The 19041-nt window shown below is 40.1% G+C and overlaps 1 protein-coding gene across 8 annotated transcripts in view; it reads right to left on the bottom strand.

The window, feature by feature from the left end:
* Positions 1-18781, bottom strand: part of LOC117424432 (codanin-1-like) — a 45058-nt gene extending 26277 nt beyond the window's left edge. Inside the window, exons 1-6 of one of the 8 annotated variants that reach the window (XM_058991249.1) lie at positions 18476-18781; positions 6581-7200; positions 4017-4289; positions 3452-3648; positions 1930-2073; positions 1573-1651 (exon numbers count right to left, since the gene is read on the bottom strand). In XM_058991249.1, the coding sequence (XP_058847232.1) occupies positions 1573-1651; positions 1930-2073; positions 3452-3648; positions 4017-4289; positions 6581-7200; positions 18476-18715 (1553 nt within the window). In that variant the 5' untranslated portion in view covers positions 18716-18781. The remainder of the gene's footprint in view (positions 1-1572; positions 1652-1929; positions 2074-3451; positions 3649-4016; positions 4290-6580; positions 7201-18475) is intronic. The other 7 variants (XM_058991250.1, XM_058991252.1, XM_058991255.1 and 4 more) reach the window with 7 other exon arrangements.
* Between the last annotated feature and the right edge of the window lie 260 nt (positions 18782-19041).

The raw sequence follows: 19041 nt of genomic DNA, 5'->3' as shown, positions 1-19041 counted from the left end.
GATTACAGCTGTAAGTCGCTTGGGGTATGTCTCTATCAGTTTTGCACATCGAGAGACTGAAATTTTTGCCCATTCCTCCTTGCAAAACAGCTCGAGCTCAGTGAGGTTGGATGGAGAGCATTTGTGAACAGCAGTTTTCAGTTCTTTCCACAGATTCTCGATTGGATTCAGGTCTGGACTTTGACTTAGCCATTCTAACACCTGGATATGTTTATTTGTGAACCATTCCATTGTAGATTTTGCTTTATGTTTTGGATCATTGTCTTGTTGGAAGACAAATCTCCGTCCCAGTCTCAGGTCTTTTGCAGACTCCATCAGGTTTTCTTCCAGAATGGTCCTGTATTTGGCTCCATCCATCTTCCCATCAATTTTAACCATCTTCCCTGTCCCTGCTGAAGAAAAGCAGGCCCAAACCATGATGCTGCCACCACCATGTTTGACAGTGGGGATGGTGTGTTCAGGGTGATGAGCTGTGTTGCTTTTACGCCAAACATAACGTTTTGCATTGTTGCCAAAAAGTTCGATTTTGGTTTCATCTGACCAGAGCACCTTCTTCCACATGTTTGGTGTGTCTCCCAGGTGGCTTGTGGCAAACTGTAAACAACACTTTTTATGGATATCTTTAAGAAATGGCTTTCTTCTTGCCACTCTTCCATAAAGGCCAGATTTGTGCAGTATACGACTGATTGTTGTCCTATGGACAGAGTCTCCCACCTCAGCTGTAGATCTCTGCAGTTCATCCAGAGTGATCATGGGCCTCTTGGCTGCATCTCTGATCAGTCTTCTCCTTGTATGAGCTGAAAGTTTAGAGGGACGGCCAGGTCTTGGTAGATTTGCAGTGGTCTGATACTCCTTCCATTTCAATATTATCGCTTGCACAGTGCTCCTTAGGATGTTTAAAGCTTGGGAAATCTTTTTGTATCCAAATCCGGCTTTAAACTTCTCCACAACAGTATCTCGGACCTGCCTGGTGTGTTCCTTGTTCTTCATGATGCTCTCTGCGCTTTAAACGGACCTCTGAGACTATCACAGTGCAGGTGCATTTATACGGAGACTTGATTACACACAGGTGGATTCTATTTATCATCATTAGTCATTTAGGTCAACATTGGATCATTCAGAGATCCTCACTGAACTTCTGGAGAGAGTTTGCTGCACTGAAAGTAAAGGGGCTGAATAATTTTGCACGCCCAATTTTTCAGTTTTTTATTTGTTAAAAAAGTTTGAAATATCCAATAAATTTCGTTCCACTTCATGATTGTGTCCCACTTGTTGTTGATTCTTCACAAAAAATCACAGTTTCATATCTTTATGTTTGAAGCCTGAAATGTGGCAAAAGGTCGCAAAGTTCAAGGGGGCCGAATACTTTCGCAAGGCACTGTATGGGTAGCCCCTTTACTTGTCTGTTATTTGCACATGTGAAGTGATTTTGGACAGACTTTCATATTCTTTTGTGATCAACTCTTTTGAATATAACAAGCTTAACAAAATGATCTTCAAAATTAAAGCACATTGTTTTTGCATTAAAACATTTGATACATTTTAAAAGAATGGAATGCAGACTGAACTTACTCAAAATTATTTTCCAGGACCTTGACTGCAAAGTACACACAGTTGTGCACGCTGTTGAAGTAGGGCCTGTCCAACACATCTGAGAGGAAAAGAATGTGTATTAAAAACAAACAGGAAAAACGCCGGTCCAGATACGAGAAGCACAGCAAGAATACATGTATAGATATAGATATAGATATATATAAAAAATACACTGGCTTTCGATAGGAACTTTCTTTACCTCAGTATCCACTACCACCTGAAGGAAGAGACCTTTGTGGTTTTGAAAGCTAGTGTATTTTACTGACAGCGTACATATTTAGCTGATCCTATTAAAAGTTCTAATCAAGAACAAGACTTGAGAATATTGCGAGTCACTGTTGGAAGCAGGAGGGGTGTGTTTAGAGCTACCCCTGCAGACTGCGGGACCCCCTTGCCGCTCCTCAGAAGGAGCTGATCCACGGGACGTCAGCAGCTGAAGCACGAAGAAGAGCTCCAGGAAGACATTGGGCACCAGGTTCTCTACAAAACACAAGCACATTACAGGCACTGAGCGAGGCTGTAAATGTGGCAAGCATGGTAACAGCACACACACTTGCAGGATTACAAGGTGGAGAAATGGCCCACCAAAGAATTAAATATTTGATATGGCAGGACATAACTACAGATTCCCAAATTACAAAAAATACAATTGTTGGTATTTTGTTATTTTCTTTTAAAGTGTAAAGTGCTTGTTTTGTCAGCAACATAATTTGAACAACACTGAAACAACTCCAATAACAGCGGCAATATACCCTAGATGTCCCATAAAGTTCGGTCCTACAAGGGGTTTCATGGTAGTTTTCCTGCATCCTTTATTCTAACTTAGCCTATGAGTCTCAATAAAAATATGTGCTTAAAGAAGACGCTCAATATTTCTGGAACCTAAATGCACTGTATAATATATGTTGTAGAAATAAAGAAATACAACAGATGTAATCAAAGCACCACTGAATGACCTAGGGAAAGGTGATCAGTGACATGGGAACATGGTGGTACTGTATCATCAGTCATGTGGTATTCAGGGTGTTCAAGGCAATCCCAGAATGCTCTGAAGAGATCATGAGTGCGAAAATCTGATCTGTGGATCACTGGAGAATTTCCTGAAGTATATTACCTATACTGGAAATATTCAGTGTTCATAAACAATATATTATAGACTGTTTTTTGAATCCTCTAGTCCTTGTCCTTTCATTTTGTATGCATTGATTTATCAATGGTGCCATACTGTTTATGCATGTATTTTTATGAAAGGTCAAGCCATCATGTTTTTCACGTTTCGTAATGTTTCATGGTTAGGGTTTGGGTTAGGGTTAGGGTACAGTCAGGGTTAACTTTGATAGCCAAAGAGTAATATGTTTCATATGTTATTTTTTTTTCTCCATATTTCCAATATGATTTTTGCAGTTCTGCTGATCAAATATTAACTTGTCATTTTTTCAGACCCTGATAAGAACTAATCATGGACTACCCAATGTTTGCAGTCCAGGATTAGTGCTAATTGGTGTCTGTGAAACCTGCCATTGATGTCCATCTGTCAACGAGCTTGTCTGGAACAAATCAAACCCACTAGGACTGAACAGATATTCATTCCTCATTCAAATCATGTGATTGAATGAATTTCCAACTTGGCTGATCCCACCTACTCTATATTTAAAGTATGCTGGACCTGTAGAGTTCAAAGGTCATATTGTCACATGGTGTAAAGGAATGAGTGCTGGGCTATTCTCCAGGCAAGCGCAAAAACGTGTAAAAATCAGAACTCAATACTGCAGCACTGTCAATGACTGCAAATGCAATAGAAAGACAAGGGAAATGCAGAACAAATCAACACAGTCTACGGGAGTCCTTGGGCTCCTACCCGCGATGCAGGCGCAGTGCAGCTCAGCTAGCAGGTCCAGCTGGCAGGAGGTGGAGACCTTGTGCAAATCTGCGGTCGGAGAGAGGCGGTCCGCCGACCCGCTGGCGCTGGTTCTGCTGGAGCCCAGCTTGGTGGGGGTGCTGGGTTCAAGGGCAGGGGGGAGTCCTAGAGAGCTGGTCTGCTGGGACAGCTTGGCTCTGGAGACAGAGGGAGAAGACCGTTACAGGAAGCATATCAGGGGAAGGTGAAATAAGCAGGTCAATGACATACGGCCCTTACATTTTTATATTCCCCTTACGATTCGATGCTGTTTGCACTGATTGTGCACAGTTCTTGGCTCTGTTACACCAATATCAAAGTATTACTATTTATCTCTAAATATGCCTTTACCTGGCGCTGATCTTGTCTGGAGAAGACCAAGTTCAGAGACTAGCAACCTTCCCCATTCAATTAAACTCGCATGACAATGTAAGCTGCTAACTCTGGGCCCACATACTGTCTCTGTCTATAGATATTTGTTGGCTATGATGAGTAATGCCAGTTTGTGTGCTCTTTTAAATCACACCTGCTCTGGAAAGGGCACATCATCTTAGTACAAGCAAGGCGAAGCGCAGGAGTGGCGCTTGAAGCCGGAGCCTGAACACACCTCTCTCTGCGCAGCATCTCCCGCTCCTCCTGCAGCCAACAGTCCGGCCCTGCCCCCGGGGACTCTGGGATGGCGGGGGAGGGGGGTGGCTGGCTCAGCGGGGTGGAGGTGAAGCAGTTCTTTGGTTTCGATTGGGGCCGCTCTGCACTCACCGGTGTCGGGTTTATCCGTCGCGATGGCTTCGTCTTACTGCTGGAAACAGGGCAGGAGAGACACGAGGAGGGAGTGTTTGAAACACTTGTTTGAAGCACTATCCACACTTTTCATGTACAGTTTAACTAGCTGCCGGTTCACAGTACCACGGGGCTGTGTCGAAAAAATGACTCAATTTTTCACAGCCGTAAACAATAAGAGATGCAGTTACTCTGCAGTAAAAAAATTAGATGCAACTTTTAAAGCAAGACTTTTGGGACATCCGAATGAATGGTATATTGGTCAATTTCAGACATGGAGACATCTTGAAATCCTACCACTAGGCTTCTTGAGAATTAGTATATTTCATGTAAACTGTGACCCTGAATTGATGCATCGTATCGTTTCTGTGCAAGGATTTAAGCAAAGGAAAGCTTTTATTTTTTATTTCATTTGCAATCAGCAATTATTTTTTGCATTAAGAGCAGAGCTTCTCTGCTCCCCTCAGGTCTGACTCACTGAATCTCACATTCTCCCCCCTGCCCCACCCTGTGAGTGTTTACTGATGGGATTGGATCTGTGCAGGAGTCTTCAAAGTAACACCGCAAGTTAAGAGCATTGTGCTAGAATCACAAATACTGTGTCGACCGAGCTACAATGCCTTCCAATGTTTGGCAATTATTTTCTAAAGTAAGTAAAAATAAAGTATAGAAATTAATGTTTGGGATACTCCGGTAACACAACTAATTTCCGTGACCATTTAATGAGATGGCACCCTACAAACCTTGAAACAAAATCTCCATATATACATCACAACCACCACCCCCCTCCTCGTCTAAAAATTAAGAAAAACACCCAAGATCGTTCCAAAAGTTGTATCTCTGGTCGGAAGTATTAAGCATCTCGGCAACGTCAGTCCCTAGTGAGCAGGTATTCAGTAATGCTGGGCAGATTGTAAGCCATTGCCAGTCATTGCTTAAATTAAAACAAAATGTGGACACTATCATTTTTCCTGAACACAATTCAAATATAAGCCATGGACAACACTCTTGTTACTAAAATGCTGTGGACAGTGATAACTTTTTTGAAATTATCTTTTTTTTGATTGGTTGTTACTCCGACTTGCTGTGGAATAAAATGACTTTTTTTTGGGGGGCGGGGGGGATTTTGATTTGACCCCCAACTGGTACAAATAAGGTAAAAAATAAAAATAAATAATATATTTTTTTAATTACTGTATGCATAAACTGATGTAATCAATGTAAAATCCATAATCGTTTTTAAAGTGTTACTTGCAATGTTACACAGTAATCTACAGCTCCACATGGATTACTGCATTTTTTTTACCCTTTCATACGGTTGATTAATTGATGTTCGGCTTTTTTGGAGAACGATATATCAATAGTGAAAGATTAGGCATCGCCCCAGCCTTAGAATCTTCTGATTAGTCTTTCGTTGTACTGCAGCACAGAAAACAGCTCTCAAGGAAACTTTCACTTTTTATTTACGATCGATAAAACAAATTGGCTGGTTTATTATTCTGTAGAAAATGTATAGAACTGTTCCATCTGAAAACAGAGGACATTCATACATATACATATACATATACATATACATATACATATATATATAGTGCTGGGGCGAACACGGGATTTTCATGTTCGGATATTCGCTCAATTTATATATTTTGTTCTTTTTTTAAAAAGTAATAAAAGCCATTATATTGCTTTTAGAATATGTAACACGTTAAAATAGAAAAATATCCCAGGAGTGAAGGATACGTTGTGTAGGACTTCCTTTAACCCAGTGAATTCACTACAAAATAAAGGATGCCAAATAGCAGTGCAAGTTAAACGTTGTTTTGTTTATTCTGTAAATAAAATAGTACATAAAGCTGACAACGTATTTTATTGATCTTTTACTTTTTTTTCATTCCTTGCCATTGCTGTTTCTTCACAGTAAACAGTGGCTATTGACACGTTTTCATACAGTAACAACCTGAGGTTTACTTTAAACAAGTTGGGTATTGGAGCCGCTGCTCGCTTTCCTTGGCAACCAAACAAATTTAAAACAGGTTGTTTTATTGTTGCTTTTGTTTGTAAACAAGTTAGCATTAACAAAGCATTAGATAAGTTAGGAATATCACTACAAATTAGATTTCTGGTTTTTATTACATATATTATTTGCTGAGAAGCAGCCATTTCAGTGTTTGGTATCTTAATTGTTGGGCAGGTCATTGGCTGCTTCACTTGATATGCTTGATTACAGTATTTGGAGGTACAATAGGAATCATGATAGCATGATTACCAGCTTCCTTCGTTAAACCTGACGGCTGTAAAGAGATGACTCACCCAGCTGGTGTAGGAGTAGCCCCCACAGGAGGGAAGTCCTCCAGGTTGTTGATGTTGAGCTGGGGTGGAGGGGGGGTGATAGAGGTCTCAGTCCTGCCTCCCCTGTCCCAGCGGCCCGGCTCCTCATTAAGCCCGCGTCCTGCCTCCCTGCCTGGCTGCCGGCCTCCACTGCTGGTCGGACCACCCCGTCTCCTGCCGCGACGCTGGGGGGGCTGGGGGTCCGGGGAGGGCAGGAATTCTCCCAGGCTGGCTCTCTGGTCAGACCTCCGGGGTGCAGGGCTGGCCGTGAAGCTGGGGCTGCTCAAAAAGGTGATTCCACTGAGATACTGGGTGCCTGGCGTGTCAAACTCAGGCTGCGCAGGACTGCAGGGGGGTGGCGAGAACAGCTGCACCCGGCTGGCTCCTTTCGGGGGCGCGCGGCCGCTCTGAGAGACCCCACTCCTCTCGTTGGGGTACCCGGGGGTCCGCTGTCCCTTGGAGCTGGGGGTCTTGGCCGGGGTGGAAGGCCCATTGGCCAGGATCTGGCTGGCTTGCTCACGGAGGAAGTTGAGCAGGAATGGGACAAAGTCTCTCCGGAGCACGGAAAACTGAGCCAGGCTGTCACAGCTGCCATTCTCCAGCTGGAACGAGAAACAGAAGAAAATACAAAACTCAAGATGGCAGCTCCAAAATCCAAGTTTTTGCATTAGCGCCCTAACTACAGTGTTAGCCACAGCTAGCTATTTAAATGTTGCGATGCTGTCGCGGTGTGACAACACGCAAAATGTCGCAGCTTTGCAATTCTGGTTTGGTATGGAAGGCCATCTGGATCAAAAACTCGTTATTTAGTATGCGTTTCAAATACTTAGTACACGTATTAATTTGGACCAATCAGAATACATAGAAAATAAAAAAAACTATGTGTTCTAAATAAATGTAAATTAACAATGCATTTTCTACAGTAGTGGCTGGTCATTTTACAGTAGCACTGTAACTACGTAGGGGCTGGTCATTTTAAGAGTAGTCAGTCACCTTTGGGATATCTTTAATTTCAGACATGAAATACGCTTACAAAAAAGGAGAAGAAGAAAATGCAAATCGTGGCAAAGAGATATTTTCTTCTATGGTGCAATTATAGATTTGCTGAGTGCTGCCGACTTCTTGAGACAGACAATGTTGACCGTGCCACGGGTCAGTTTGTATTAACGATGTACACAGTCATTTATTTTTTTAATTATGTTTATTTCAGTTTTACACAAAAATATTGAGTTACCACAGCTAATACTAGATTCAAATGTCAGAGATTTCAACACTTTTTAAAATTACATGTTAGTTACAGTGGAGTTACCGCTGAATTAAAGCGATTTCTGAGGCTCTGAAGCCGCCGCTTGATGCTCGTCTCGGTTCGGGTCTACCCATCTTTCACCAGACTTTGCGCAATGCCAAGTCCATATACCGCCACCAACTGGGCGAATGTAAGGCGACTTAATAGGATAATTTATTACACAGACTGTTTTCTTTAAATTCATTGGTTCTCATTTCATTTTCTGCGATCTGATTAGCCAAATTAGGACACATAATAATTAGAATTACAACACATACTAAATCGAAACTAGAATGTGTAGTAAATCATGCGTTTTTTACCTGGATGGCCTTCCACAGTTTGGAGTTCTGCTCCGAGTCAATTGATTGTTCAAGCTCGTTCAACCGGGAGGAGTTATAGTTATTGAACTAAAATCAATAGATCAGGCACTATAAAAAGTGTTTACAAGTTTAAATACTGCACAACACACTCACCCCTTTTTTAACCGTACAGGAGAAGATCAGTCCAGCAAGAATCTCAAATGATCTGCAGCTTCCTTATTATAATATTAATGTAAATATGTATTTATACTACCTGTACAGTACTCCCAACTATAATGATTCACTGCTCTGTACCAAACTATTATACTCTGTGCTATTATTAGAGGGCGGGAATCAGGAGTAGAAACTGAACAACCTGCTTTATTAATAAAATCAACATTAACGCCCAAAGTGACACCCTCAATCCCCTAGATGGCGCTGTTGTAACATAACACTCATTAATCCCATGTTAACTCAAAACATCCTAACACTACCCTCTGTACCAACTATTATACAGTCAAGTTATATAGTATGCACATTTGTCATAACTTGTCTTCTATGACAATGCAGGTCAGTGATTTTTCTCTTTATTCTGACTGTAGCCGGGAGGCGTTTAATGCGTCCACTGCAAAAATGCAAGGCACTGGAGGCTCCGAAATGACAGTATGTAAAAAGTGAAACTTCAGTTTTTCTTTTTATTATGTGCAACTGAATTAATCTATCCTGCAAAGAGCTGAATTTACTGTTTTAAAGGTGTGTGTGTTTTTTAGTCCACATGTAATGCTGCGTGGGTAAACTAATGATCATTAAAACGGCGACAACTTTAATGTTTGTATTTTTGCAAGGTTTGATTAAACACAATGAATATATCTCATATGTATTATATACTATACTGTCTGTATGTAGCCCAGTGGTTTTCAACAGGTACCCCTGGGGGTACTTCCAGGAGGGTACGCAGGACGACAAAAACTAAATAATGATGTTGAATTGATTTTTTAACGGTATTACATATTCTCTAAACCACCGTGCATACATATTTAATTTTTGTTTACCAGCTGCATGCAGTGTAATATTTTAAATTGAGGATAGCCTGCATGCAGTGTAATATTTTAAATTGAGGATAGCCTGCATGCAGTGTAATATTTTAAAATCGAGGATAGCCTGCATGCAGTGTAATATTTTAAATTGAGGATAGCCTGCATGCAGTGTAATATTTTAAAATCGAGGATAGCCTGCATGCAGTGTAATATTTTAAATTGAGGATAGCCTGCATGCAGTGTAATATTTTAAATTGAGGATAGCCTGCATGCAGTGTAATATTTTAAATTGAGGATAGCCTGCATGCAGTGTAATATTTTAAATTGAGGATAGCCTGCATGCAGTGTAAAATTTTAAATTGAGGATAGCCTGCATGCAGTGTAATATTTTAAAATCGAGGATAGCCTGCATGCAGTGTAATATTTTAAATCAGATAGCCTGCATGCAGTGTAATATTTTAAAATCAAGGATAGCTTGCATGCAGTGTAATATTTTAAATCAGATAGCCTGCATGCAGTGTAATATTTTAAGTCGAGGATAGCCTGCATGCAGTGTAATATTTTAAGTCGAGGATAGCCTGCATGCAGTGTAATATTTTAAGTCGAGGATAGCCTGCATGCAGTGTAATATTTTAAATTGAGGATAGCCTGCATGCAGTGTAATATTTTAAGTCGAGGATAGCCTGCATGCAGTGTAATATTTTAAGTCGAGGATAGCCTGCATGCAGTGTAATATTTTAAATTGAGGATAGCCTGCATGCAGTGTAATATTTTAAATTGAGGATAGCCTGCATGCAGTGTAATATTTTAAATTGAGGATAGCCTGCATGCAGTGTAATATTTTAAATTGAGGATAGCCTGCATGCAGTGTAATATTTTAAACACAGTGTTTATACATGATTGTTTTATTTTGTGCTGTTATCAGGTTACTGCTTTTATTTCCGTTCACTTCTTTGTACACGTGAGGGATAGGACTGAGTGTGTGTCTAATCGCGCCTCAAGACTCTGTTTTATACATGGGCTTACTGCAGTGCATAGTTTATATTGTATTTTATGTTTTTTTTAAATGTGAAGAGCTTTGGGATTTCTTTTAATGAAAGGCGCTGTACAAAATAAATTATCTTTTTTTATTACAGTAAAAGTTGTTCAATATTTGTGTAAAATACACTAAAATCATAAAAAATGATGTACCTTAAATAATACAGAAATATACACTAATCTACAAAATGTTTTATTACGTCAATATTAAAGATACTGCAAGCTGCATAAATACACAAAAAAATGAAACATGAGATGAAAGCGGGATATTTATGTATGCTTACTGTTGTGTGCTTACACATTTTAACAACAGTTTTTTTTCCTATTAGACACCATTTATACGAATAGACTGTTCAGCTTATGTTAAAACTCAAGCTGTTCCTGGAATTGTAGAGTTCTGAATCTAAAACGGCCAAGAAGGATGAGAACAACGGCAAAACCCTAATTCCGACAGTATGAGGGATCTTGTGCAAAAAGAAGGTGTGTACCTAACTAACATACCCCCGTGCAAGAACCAAAAGTGTTCAGATTGGTTAGACTGAGTATTTTCAGTCTAAAATGGTTCTGCCTTTTTCAAAGAGTCCTAAGGAAGTGGGACATTTCAAACAGTCATAAGAACAGAAGAACATAGAAATTTTACAAACAAGAGGAGGCCTTTCGGCCCATCTTGCTCGTTTGGTTGTTAGTAGCTTATTGATCGTAGAATCTCATCAAGCAGCTTCTTGAAGGATTCCAGGGTGTCAGCTTCAACAACATTACTGGGGAGTTGGTTCCAGACCCTCACAGTTCTCTGTGTAAAAAAGTGCCTCCTATTTTCTGTTCGGAATTCCCCTTTATCTAATCTCCATTTGTGACCCATGGTTCTTGTTTCTTTTTTCAGGTCGAAAAAGTCCCCTGGGTCGACATTGTCAATACCTTTTAGAATTTTGAATGCTTGAATCAGATCGCCGCGTAGTCTTCTTTGTTCAAGACTGAATAGATTCAATTATTTTATTTATCTGCATACGACATGCCTTTTAAACCCGGGATAATTCTGTTCGCTCTTCTTTGCACTCTTTCTAGAGCAGCAATATTCTTTTTGTAACGAGGTGACCAGAACTGAACACAATATTCTAGATAAGGTCTTACTAATGCATTGTAAAGTTTTAACATTACTTCCCTTCAACACTTTTCACAATATATCCCAGCATCTTGTTGGCCTTTTTTATAGCTTCCCCACATTGTCTAGATGAAGACATTTCTGAGTCAACACAAACTCCTAGGTCTTTTTCATAGATTCCTTTTTCAATTTTAGTATCTCCCATATGATATTTATAATGCACATTTTTATTGCCTGCGTGCAGTATACTTTTCTCTATTAAATGTAATTTGCCATGTGTCTGCCCAGTTCTGAATGCTGTCTAGATCATTTTGAATGACCTTTGCTGCTGCAACAGTGTTTGCCACTCTATTTTTGTGTCGTCTGCAAATTTAACAAGTTTGCTTTCTATACCAGAATCTAAATCATTAATGTAGATTAGGAATAGCAGAAGACCCAATACTGATCCCTGCGGTACACCACTGGTTACCTCGCTCCATTTTGAGGTTTCTCCTCTAATCAGTACTTTCTGTTTTCTACATGTTAACCACTCCCTAATCCATGTGCATGCATTTCCTTGAATCCCTACTGCGTTCAGTTTGAGGATTAATCTTTTATGCAGGACTTTGTCAAAAGTGTTCTGGAAATCTAAATAAACCACATCATATGCTTTGCAATTATCCATTGTCGATGTTGCATCCTCAAAAAAATCAAGTAGATTAGTTAGACATGATCTCCCTTTCCTAAAACCATGCTGACTGTCTCCCAGGATACTGTTACCATATAGGTAATTTTCCATTTTGGATCCTATTATAGTTTACATAAGTTTACATACAATAGAAGTCAGGCTTTTTGGTCTGTAGTTACCTGGTTTGGTTTTATCTCCCTTTTTGTGGATTGGTATTCCGTTTGCAATTCTCTAGTCTGTTGGTACAACCCCTGTGTCAATAGACTGTTGCATAATCTTGGTTAGCGGTTTGTAAATAACTTCTTTCATTTCTTTGAATACTATTGGGAGGATCTCATCCGGCCCAGGGGATTTGTTTATTTTAAGAGCTCCTAGTCCCTTCAACACTTCTGCCTCTGTTATGCTAAAGTTATTTAAATTTGGATAGGAAGAGGTCGACATGTAGGGCATGTTGTCCGTATCCTCCTTTGTAAAAATTTGTGAAAAGTAATCATTTAATATATTTGCTATTTTTTTTTTCTTCGTCTATGATTTTGCCATTTGTATCTCTTAGACAATGAACCTCCTCTTTGAATGTTCTCTTGCTGTTATAATATTGGAAAAACATTTTGGAATTGGTTTTAGCCCCCTTAGCAATGTTCATTTCTATCTTTCTAACTTCCTTTTTGACTTGCGTTTGCAGTTCCAAGTACTCTTTATGTGTACTTTGTTTTTGGTCCCTTTTAAACGCTCTGTAAAGTGCCTTTTTTCGCAGATTTTTTTTTAAATTGATCTATTAAACCATTTTGACCATTTTGTTTTAGATTTGATTTTTGTCTACTTTTGGGATGTAATTGTTTTGCGCCTCTAGTGCTACATTTTTAAAAAACAGACATCCTTGAGTCTGCGTGCTCAAATAAATTCCAGTATGGAATCACAGACGAGGCCGAAGGTATACCCCACAGGTGGATCGTCAAAGGGCCTCCTGTTTGGACCTTACAGAAGAGCAAGTGCTGGTATAGAATGGATAAAGCTACGATATTGTCCAGTTTTCTTTTTGAAATTGAAACAAGCTTATAATCACATCAGGAACCTGGACCGACACACTACACAAAATAGACAGTTCACGTTGCAGGAAAGGGTAGGCTACCTCTAATGTAATGCTTGGAAAAATGACAACATAGTTGTATTCACTGAAGATAATGCAAATCTAAGTGGCTATGCAAAGTCATGTAAAGTTTTGATTAAAATATGATAGCAAAAAGTGAACTGCATCTCTGCAGCCGCGGCACACTGGAGTCATGAAATTGAATTGCCGGCTCCGGCTGTAGGCTATGTACTTGAAAATAAATCAACACATATGGCCAAAAGTAGAATATTAGGATGGAGACATAATTAAAAACCCTATATGAACATAATTTCGATATTTTATTTAACATCATGCAATCTAAAACACTACAAAATGGCATCTCAAAAGTCTACAATAGTAGTACAGTATTTCATGTTAGATTTTGAAATGTCACATTTTTCATTTTTTGGAAAACTACAAAGCGATGTGTAACTTCAATATGTCAACGCGACATTATTAATTCTATAGGACGTGATGCAAAACATTTGGCCATGGCTGTAATGCCCCTCCCCTATAATCTACCAAATAAAAACACTGGTTTATGTTGTTTTCCTGTCATCTATATGCAGATGCATGAAATGAGCGATCTGAGCTGACCAAAGAAACACACAATACGTTGCTGACATCAAGTGTGAGAAAATATATCCTTTTACAGCCAGTTATTCAGTAAAAATAGCAGTGAACTACAGAAATGATAAAAAAAGGCAGGAAGGATGCTTATCAGGGGCGATGTATAAAACACAGACCTGCCTGTCCTTGTATGAAATACGGGAGGGATCAAACCCTTCAGGGTGCTTGGACACCTCCGTAGACAACAGTTTCATTCATGATTTTTCCTGGTGTTGTCAGCACTTGGCTGTGATTGGTTAATCCACCGATGGTACCGCGCGGCAGCCAGAAAAAATCACTTTGGATTCGATTTGAGCGGCACCGCTCAGCGGCACTGCGGGACTAGCGGTATCGTCCCGCACTGATCTGCCCAACTGCATATGGAAGCGATATTACGCAATCATTACGTAATGCTTACGTAAGCATTATTTTTAGCCACTGGCACTTTAAGTGTAATACTGTAATTGTTTTGTAAATTATATTCAATAATTAAAACACAGGAATGCCCATCCCTAATTGGTTAATGAATAATTAAACCACAGCACAAGCTATCCCTGGAATATTAGTCATATCTGAATGTCGATCAAATCAACAATAATTTGGATACTCCCATGCTAATGTGAACCATTATTATTATTTATTTCTTAGCAGACGTAAACAGTCGTAAACAAAAATACATTTCAAGAATCACAGTACAAGTAATAATACAATTAAGAGCAAGATAAATACAATGACTTTGGTTCTAGCAAGTACAAGTATAACAAAATACCATTCAATAACAGAGCAGATAACAGTGTCATCAGTTACATCAGGATATAATTAAATACAAAATACTAGAGATTAAATAACACTTGACAGATTACAGTACTCTAAAGTACAGGATTAAATGCAGTAAAATAGGGGGCAGATAAGAGCAAGTAAAGCGCATTTAAGGAAGAGTGATAAAGTGTCCAGAGGGAAAAAAAGAGGAGTTCTACAGGTGCTGTCTGAAGAGGTGAGTCTTGAGGTATGTTTTTTCTTTTGTTGTGTGTGTCTGTGTTAACTAACCAACCAACATCTGAGGATAAGTACATGAAAACAAAAGCCATATGGCACACTACACACCCAGCATATGCAGTGTAATGGGACTAGATATGGCAGGAACATGCATCCCCCACAGACATCCCCTATGACATACAGTAATGTGCAAAAGTTTTAGGCAGGTGTGAAAAAATGCTGTAAAGTAAGAATGCTTTCAAAAATAGACATGTTAATAGATTATATTTATCAATTAACTAAATGCAAAGTGAGTGAACAGAAGAAAAATCTACATCAAATCAATATTTGGTGTGACCACCCTTTGCCTTCAAAACAGCATCAATTCTTCTAGGTACACTTGCACACAGTTTTTGAAGGAACTCGGCAGGTAGGTTGGCCGAAACATCTTGGAGAACTAACCACAGTTCTTCTGTGGATTTAGGCAGCCTCAGTTGCTTCTCTCTCTTCATGTAATCCCAGACAGACTCGATGATGTTGAGATCAGGGCTCTGTGGGGGCCATACCATCACTTCCAGGACTCCTTGTTCTTCTTTACGCTGAAGATAGTTCTTAATGACTTTCGCTGTATGTTTGGGGTCGTTGTCATGCTGCAGAATAAATTTGGGGCCAATCAGATGCCTCCCTGATGGTATTGCATGATGGATAAGTATCTGCCTGTACTTCTCAGCATTGAGGAGACCAATAATTCTGACCAAATTCCCAACACCATTTGCAGAAATGCAGCCCCCAAACTTGCAAGGAACCTCCACCATGCTTCACTGTTGCCTGCAGACACTCATTTGTGTACCGCTCTCCAGCCCTTCGGCGAACAAACTGCCTTCTGCTACAGCCAAATATTTCAAATTTTGACTCATCAGTCCAGAGCACCTGCTGCCATTTTTCTGCACCCCAGTTCCTGTGTTTTCGTGCATAGATGAGTCGCTTGGCCTTGTTTCCACGTCGGAGGTATGACTTTTTGGCCGCAAGTCTTCCATGAAGGCCACTTCTGACCAGACTTCTCCGGACAGTAGGTGGGTGTACCAGGGTCCCACTGTTTTCTGCCAATTCTGAGCTGATGGCACTGCTGGACATCTTCCGATTGTGAAGGGAACTAAGCATGATGTGTCTTTCATCTGCTGCAGTAAGTTTCCTTGGCCGACCACTGCGTCTACGGTTCTCAACATTGCCCATTTCTTTGTGCTTCTTCAAAAGAGCTTGGACAGCACATCTGGAAACCCCTGTCTGCCTTGAAATTTCTGCCTGGGAGAGACCTTGCTGATGCAGTATAACTACCTTGTGTCTTGTTGCTGTGCTCAGTCTTGCCATGGTGTATGACTTTTGACAGTAAACACTCTTCACCAACCTCACCTTGTTAGCTGAGTTTGGCTGTTCCTCACCCAGTTTTATTCCTCCTACACAGCAGTTTCTGTTTCAGTTAATGATTGTGTTTCAACCTACATATTGAATTGATGATCATTAGCACCTGTTTGGTATAATTGTTTAATCATACACCTGACTATATGCCTACAAAATCCCTGACTTTGTGCAAGTGTACCTAGAAGAATTGATGCTGTTTTGAAGGCAAAGGGTGGTCACACCAAATATGGATTTGATTTAGAATTTTCTTCTGTTCACTCACTTTGCATATAATCTATTAACATGTCTATTTTTGAAAGCATTCTTACTTTACAGCATTTTTTCACACCTGCCTAAAACTTTTGCACAGTACTGTACATCAACTATATGTGCAGGACAGTACAGAATAAGAAATGGCATGAATAATGGAAATGGTACAGGGGCATTTGAGATCTAGATGCAAATGATGTGTTAGTATCAAGTATATTAAAATGACTGATTTACAGTATGTGGAATGACTTCTAATACATCATTGCCAGGTTTCATCACAATTGGATAGCTGGCCATGAGGGCATTTAAAAACATGGGTATAAAATGTTACAGCAGTGGAGCTCAAAGACAGTGTGCAAGAAGCACAACACTGGCACAGAAACTACAGCGGGAGGGTTACATGCAAGCGCAATGCATACTATTGTATACATCTGCATTGAACCGGAACCTATTCATTATATTTGTGTTTTAATGTTTATTTTGCCAGGCTAGCGATTAAGTCAACCCCGCTTATCGCCCCCGTTCTGCTCAGTCCCTCTGTAGTTTCAACACATACAAGGTTCCTATCCTTCATTGTGACATCACTGTGGGGGCACGAGCCGGCATGCACCGAGTATAGTAGAATAAATGCGGCAGTACAGTGTAAACACAGATCCGGTATCTTCAACACTGGATAACAACCGAGTATACGAGAATAGATGCGGCAGTACAGTGTAAACACAGATCCGGTATCTTCAACACTGGATAACAACCGAGTATACGAGAATAGATGCGGCAGTACAGTGTAAACACAGATCCGGTATCTTCAACACTGGATAACAACCGAGTATACGAGAATAGATGCGGCAGTACAGTGTAAACACAGATCCGGTATCTTCAACACTGGATAACAACCAAGTATACGAGAATAGATGCGGCAGTAGTGTGTAAACACAGATCCGGTACCTTCAACACTGGATAACAACCGAGTATACGAGAATAGATGCGGTAGTACAGTGTAAACACAGACCCGGTATCTTCAACACTGGATAACAACCGAGTATACGAGAATAGATGCGGCAGTACAGTGTAAACACAGATCTGGTATCTTCAACACTGGATAACAACCGAGTATACGAGAATAGATGCGGCAGTACAGTGTAAACACAGATCCGGTACCTTCAACACTGGATAACAACCAAGTATACGAGAATAGATGCGGCAGTACAGTGTAAACACAGATCTGGTATCTTCAACACTGGATAACAACCGAGTATACGAGAATAGATGCGGCAGTACAGTGTAAACACAGATCCGGTATCTTCAACACTGGATAACAACACCTACTATAGACAAGAACAGCATGACTGTGCCAGGACGGATCAGAATCCCAACTCTGACTACACGAATAATAATACTGGAATTTACATTTTTACATTAATCCCACTCCCCTCAGCCGCCATATACACTTATTATATTTACGAAATATTCAAGTGTGTATAATGAATTCACAGGTAACACGCCACAGAACAGATCCGCACACCGAGATGAATTCAAAATTCAAACGGTAAGAAACCATTACCCGTTCTTCAAATAACCAACTTCAGATTTTTTGTGCGATATGAATTTATAGTTTTAAAAGCTTGTTTAAACACGCTTAATCTGAACAGTTAATAAAGTACCAACACAATTCACACAGTTTATGTTGAACTCCAATTATTACAATGTAATGCATATCATATTGGCTTTGCAATGCAGGGGTAAGAAGTTTCCACAGGTCGTGAAGTACATGTAATCTACAGCACTGTCATCCTCCCGTCCCGTAACATGACATGACCGCGCTACTCTCTGTATTCTCCAAATGAACGATGTTTAAATGCATATTATATATATATATATATATATATATATATATATATATATATATATATATATATATAACACTGTATATTACCTGAAAACGGTTACTGGGATTAACAGTTTCTATTTTCTCAACCCTTTCGCAGGCCCCGTAGCAATGCAACAGAAACTGAAAAACTAAAAAACAGCAACGCCGGCCACGGCCACCGACCCTAACCGGCTCCAGTGCGCAGTGCAGAGCCCCACCACTCACCTGCACATTTTTGATCCAGTGCACGGCCCGACTCGCCTCCACCTCCTCCCGCAGCACCGATTCCAAAAGAGCCGCCATTCTACACCGAGCACGCGCCGCGCGCACACCACAAGCCGCGTTTACAGAGTTCGGGAGCGCGCACCGCACTGGCGGACAAACGGACGCAGGGGTAACAAGAGTACAGTATACAAACAACACGATGTATTTCTCCGTTAAATTATAATCAATGTATTCAATCATCTGTCTGTTTGTTATTCAAAGTCATCTTAAGATTCTTGTTTCCATTGCAAACACTTTTGCAACAATAGATTGACCCTCAGATGACTGATTCATATACATGACACCGCTGAGATGTATTATGTGTTATTAGGAGCTAAATCTCCAATTGACTTAGAATGGTGTGTGTCTAAACAATTATTATTACACATAGTACTGTTACTGTTACCCTGTTCTAAACACACCATTTTGTGTTTGTCTGTTGTAGTAATAACTGGTAGGTGGAACTTGAAGTTTAATGGATGACTGGTGAAGCAGTCACAGAAGCATCTTCAGCTCGTATGCTGTTC

The sequence above is a fragment of the Acipenser ruthenus genome, chromosome 18 (genome assembly GCF_902713425.1).
Source record: "Acipenser ruthenus chromosome 18, fAciRut3.2 maternal haplotype, whole genome shotgun sequence".
NCBI lineage: Eukaryota > Metazoa > Chordata > Actinopteri > Acipenseriformes > Acipenseridae > Acipenser > Acipenser ruthenus.
Note: the sequence above shows the minus strand (reverse complement) of the source record. Positions and strands in the feature narration are given on the sequence as shown.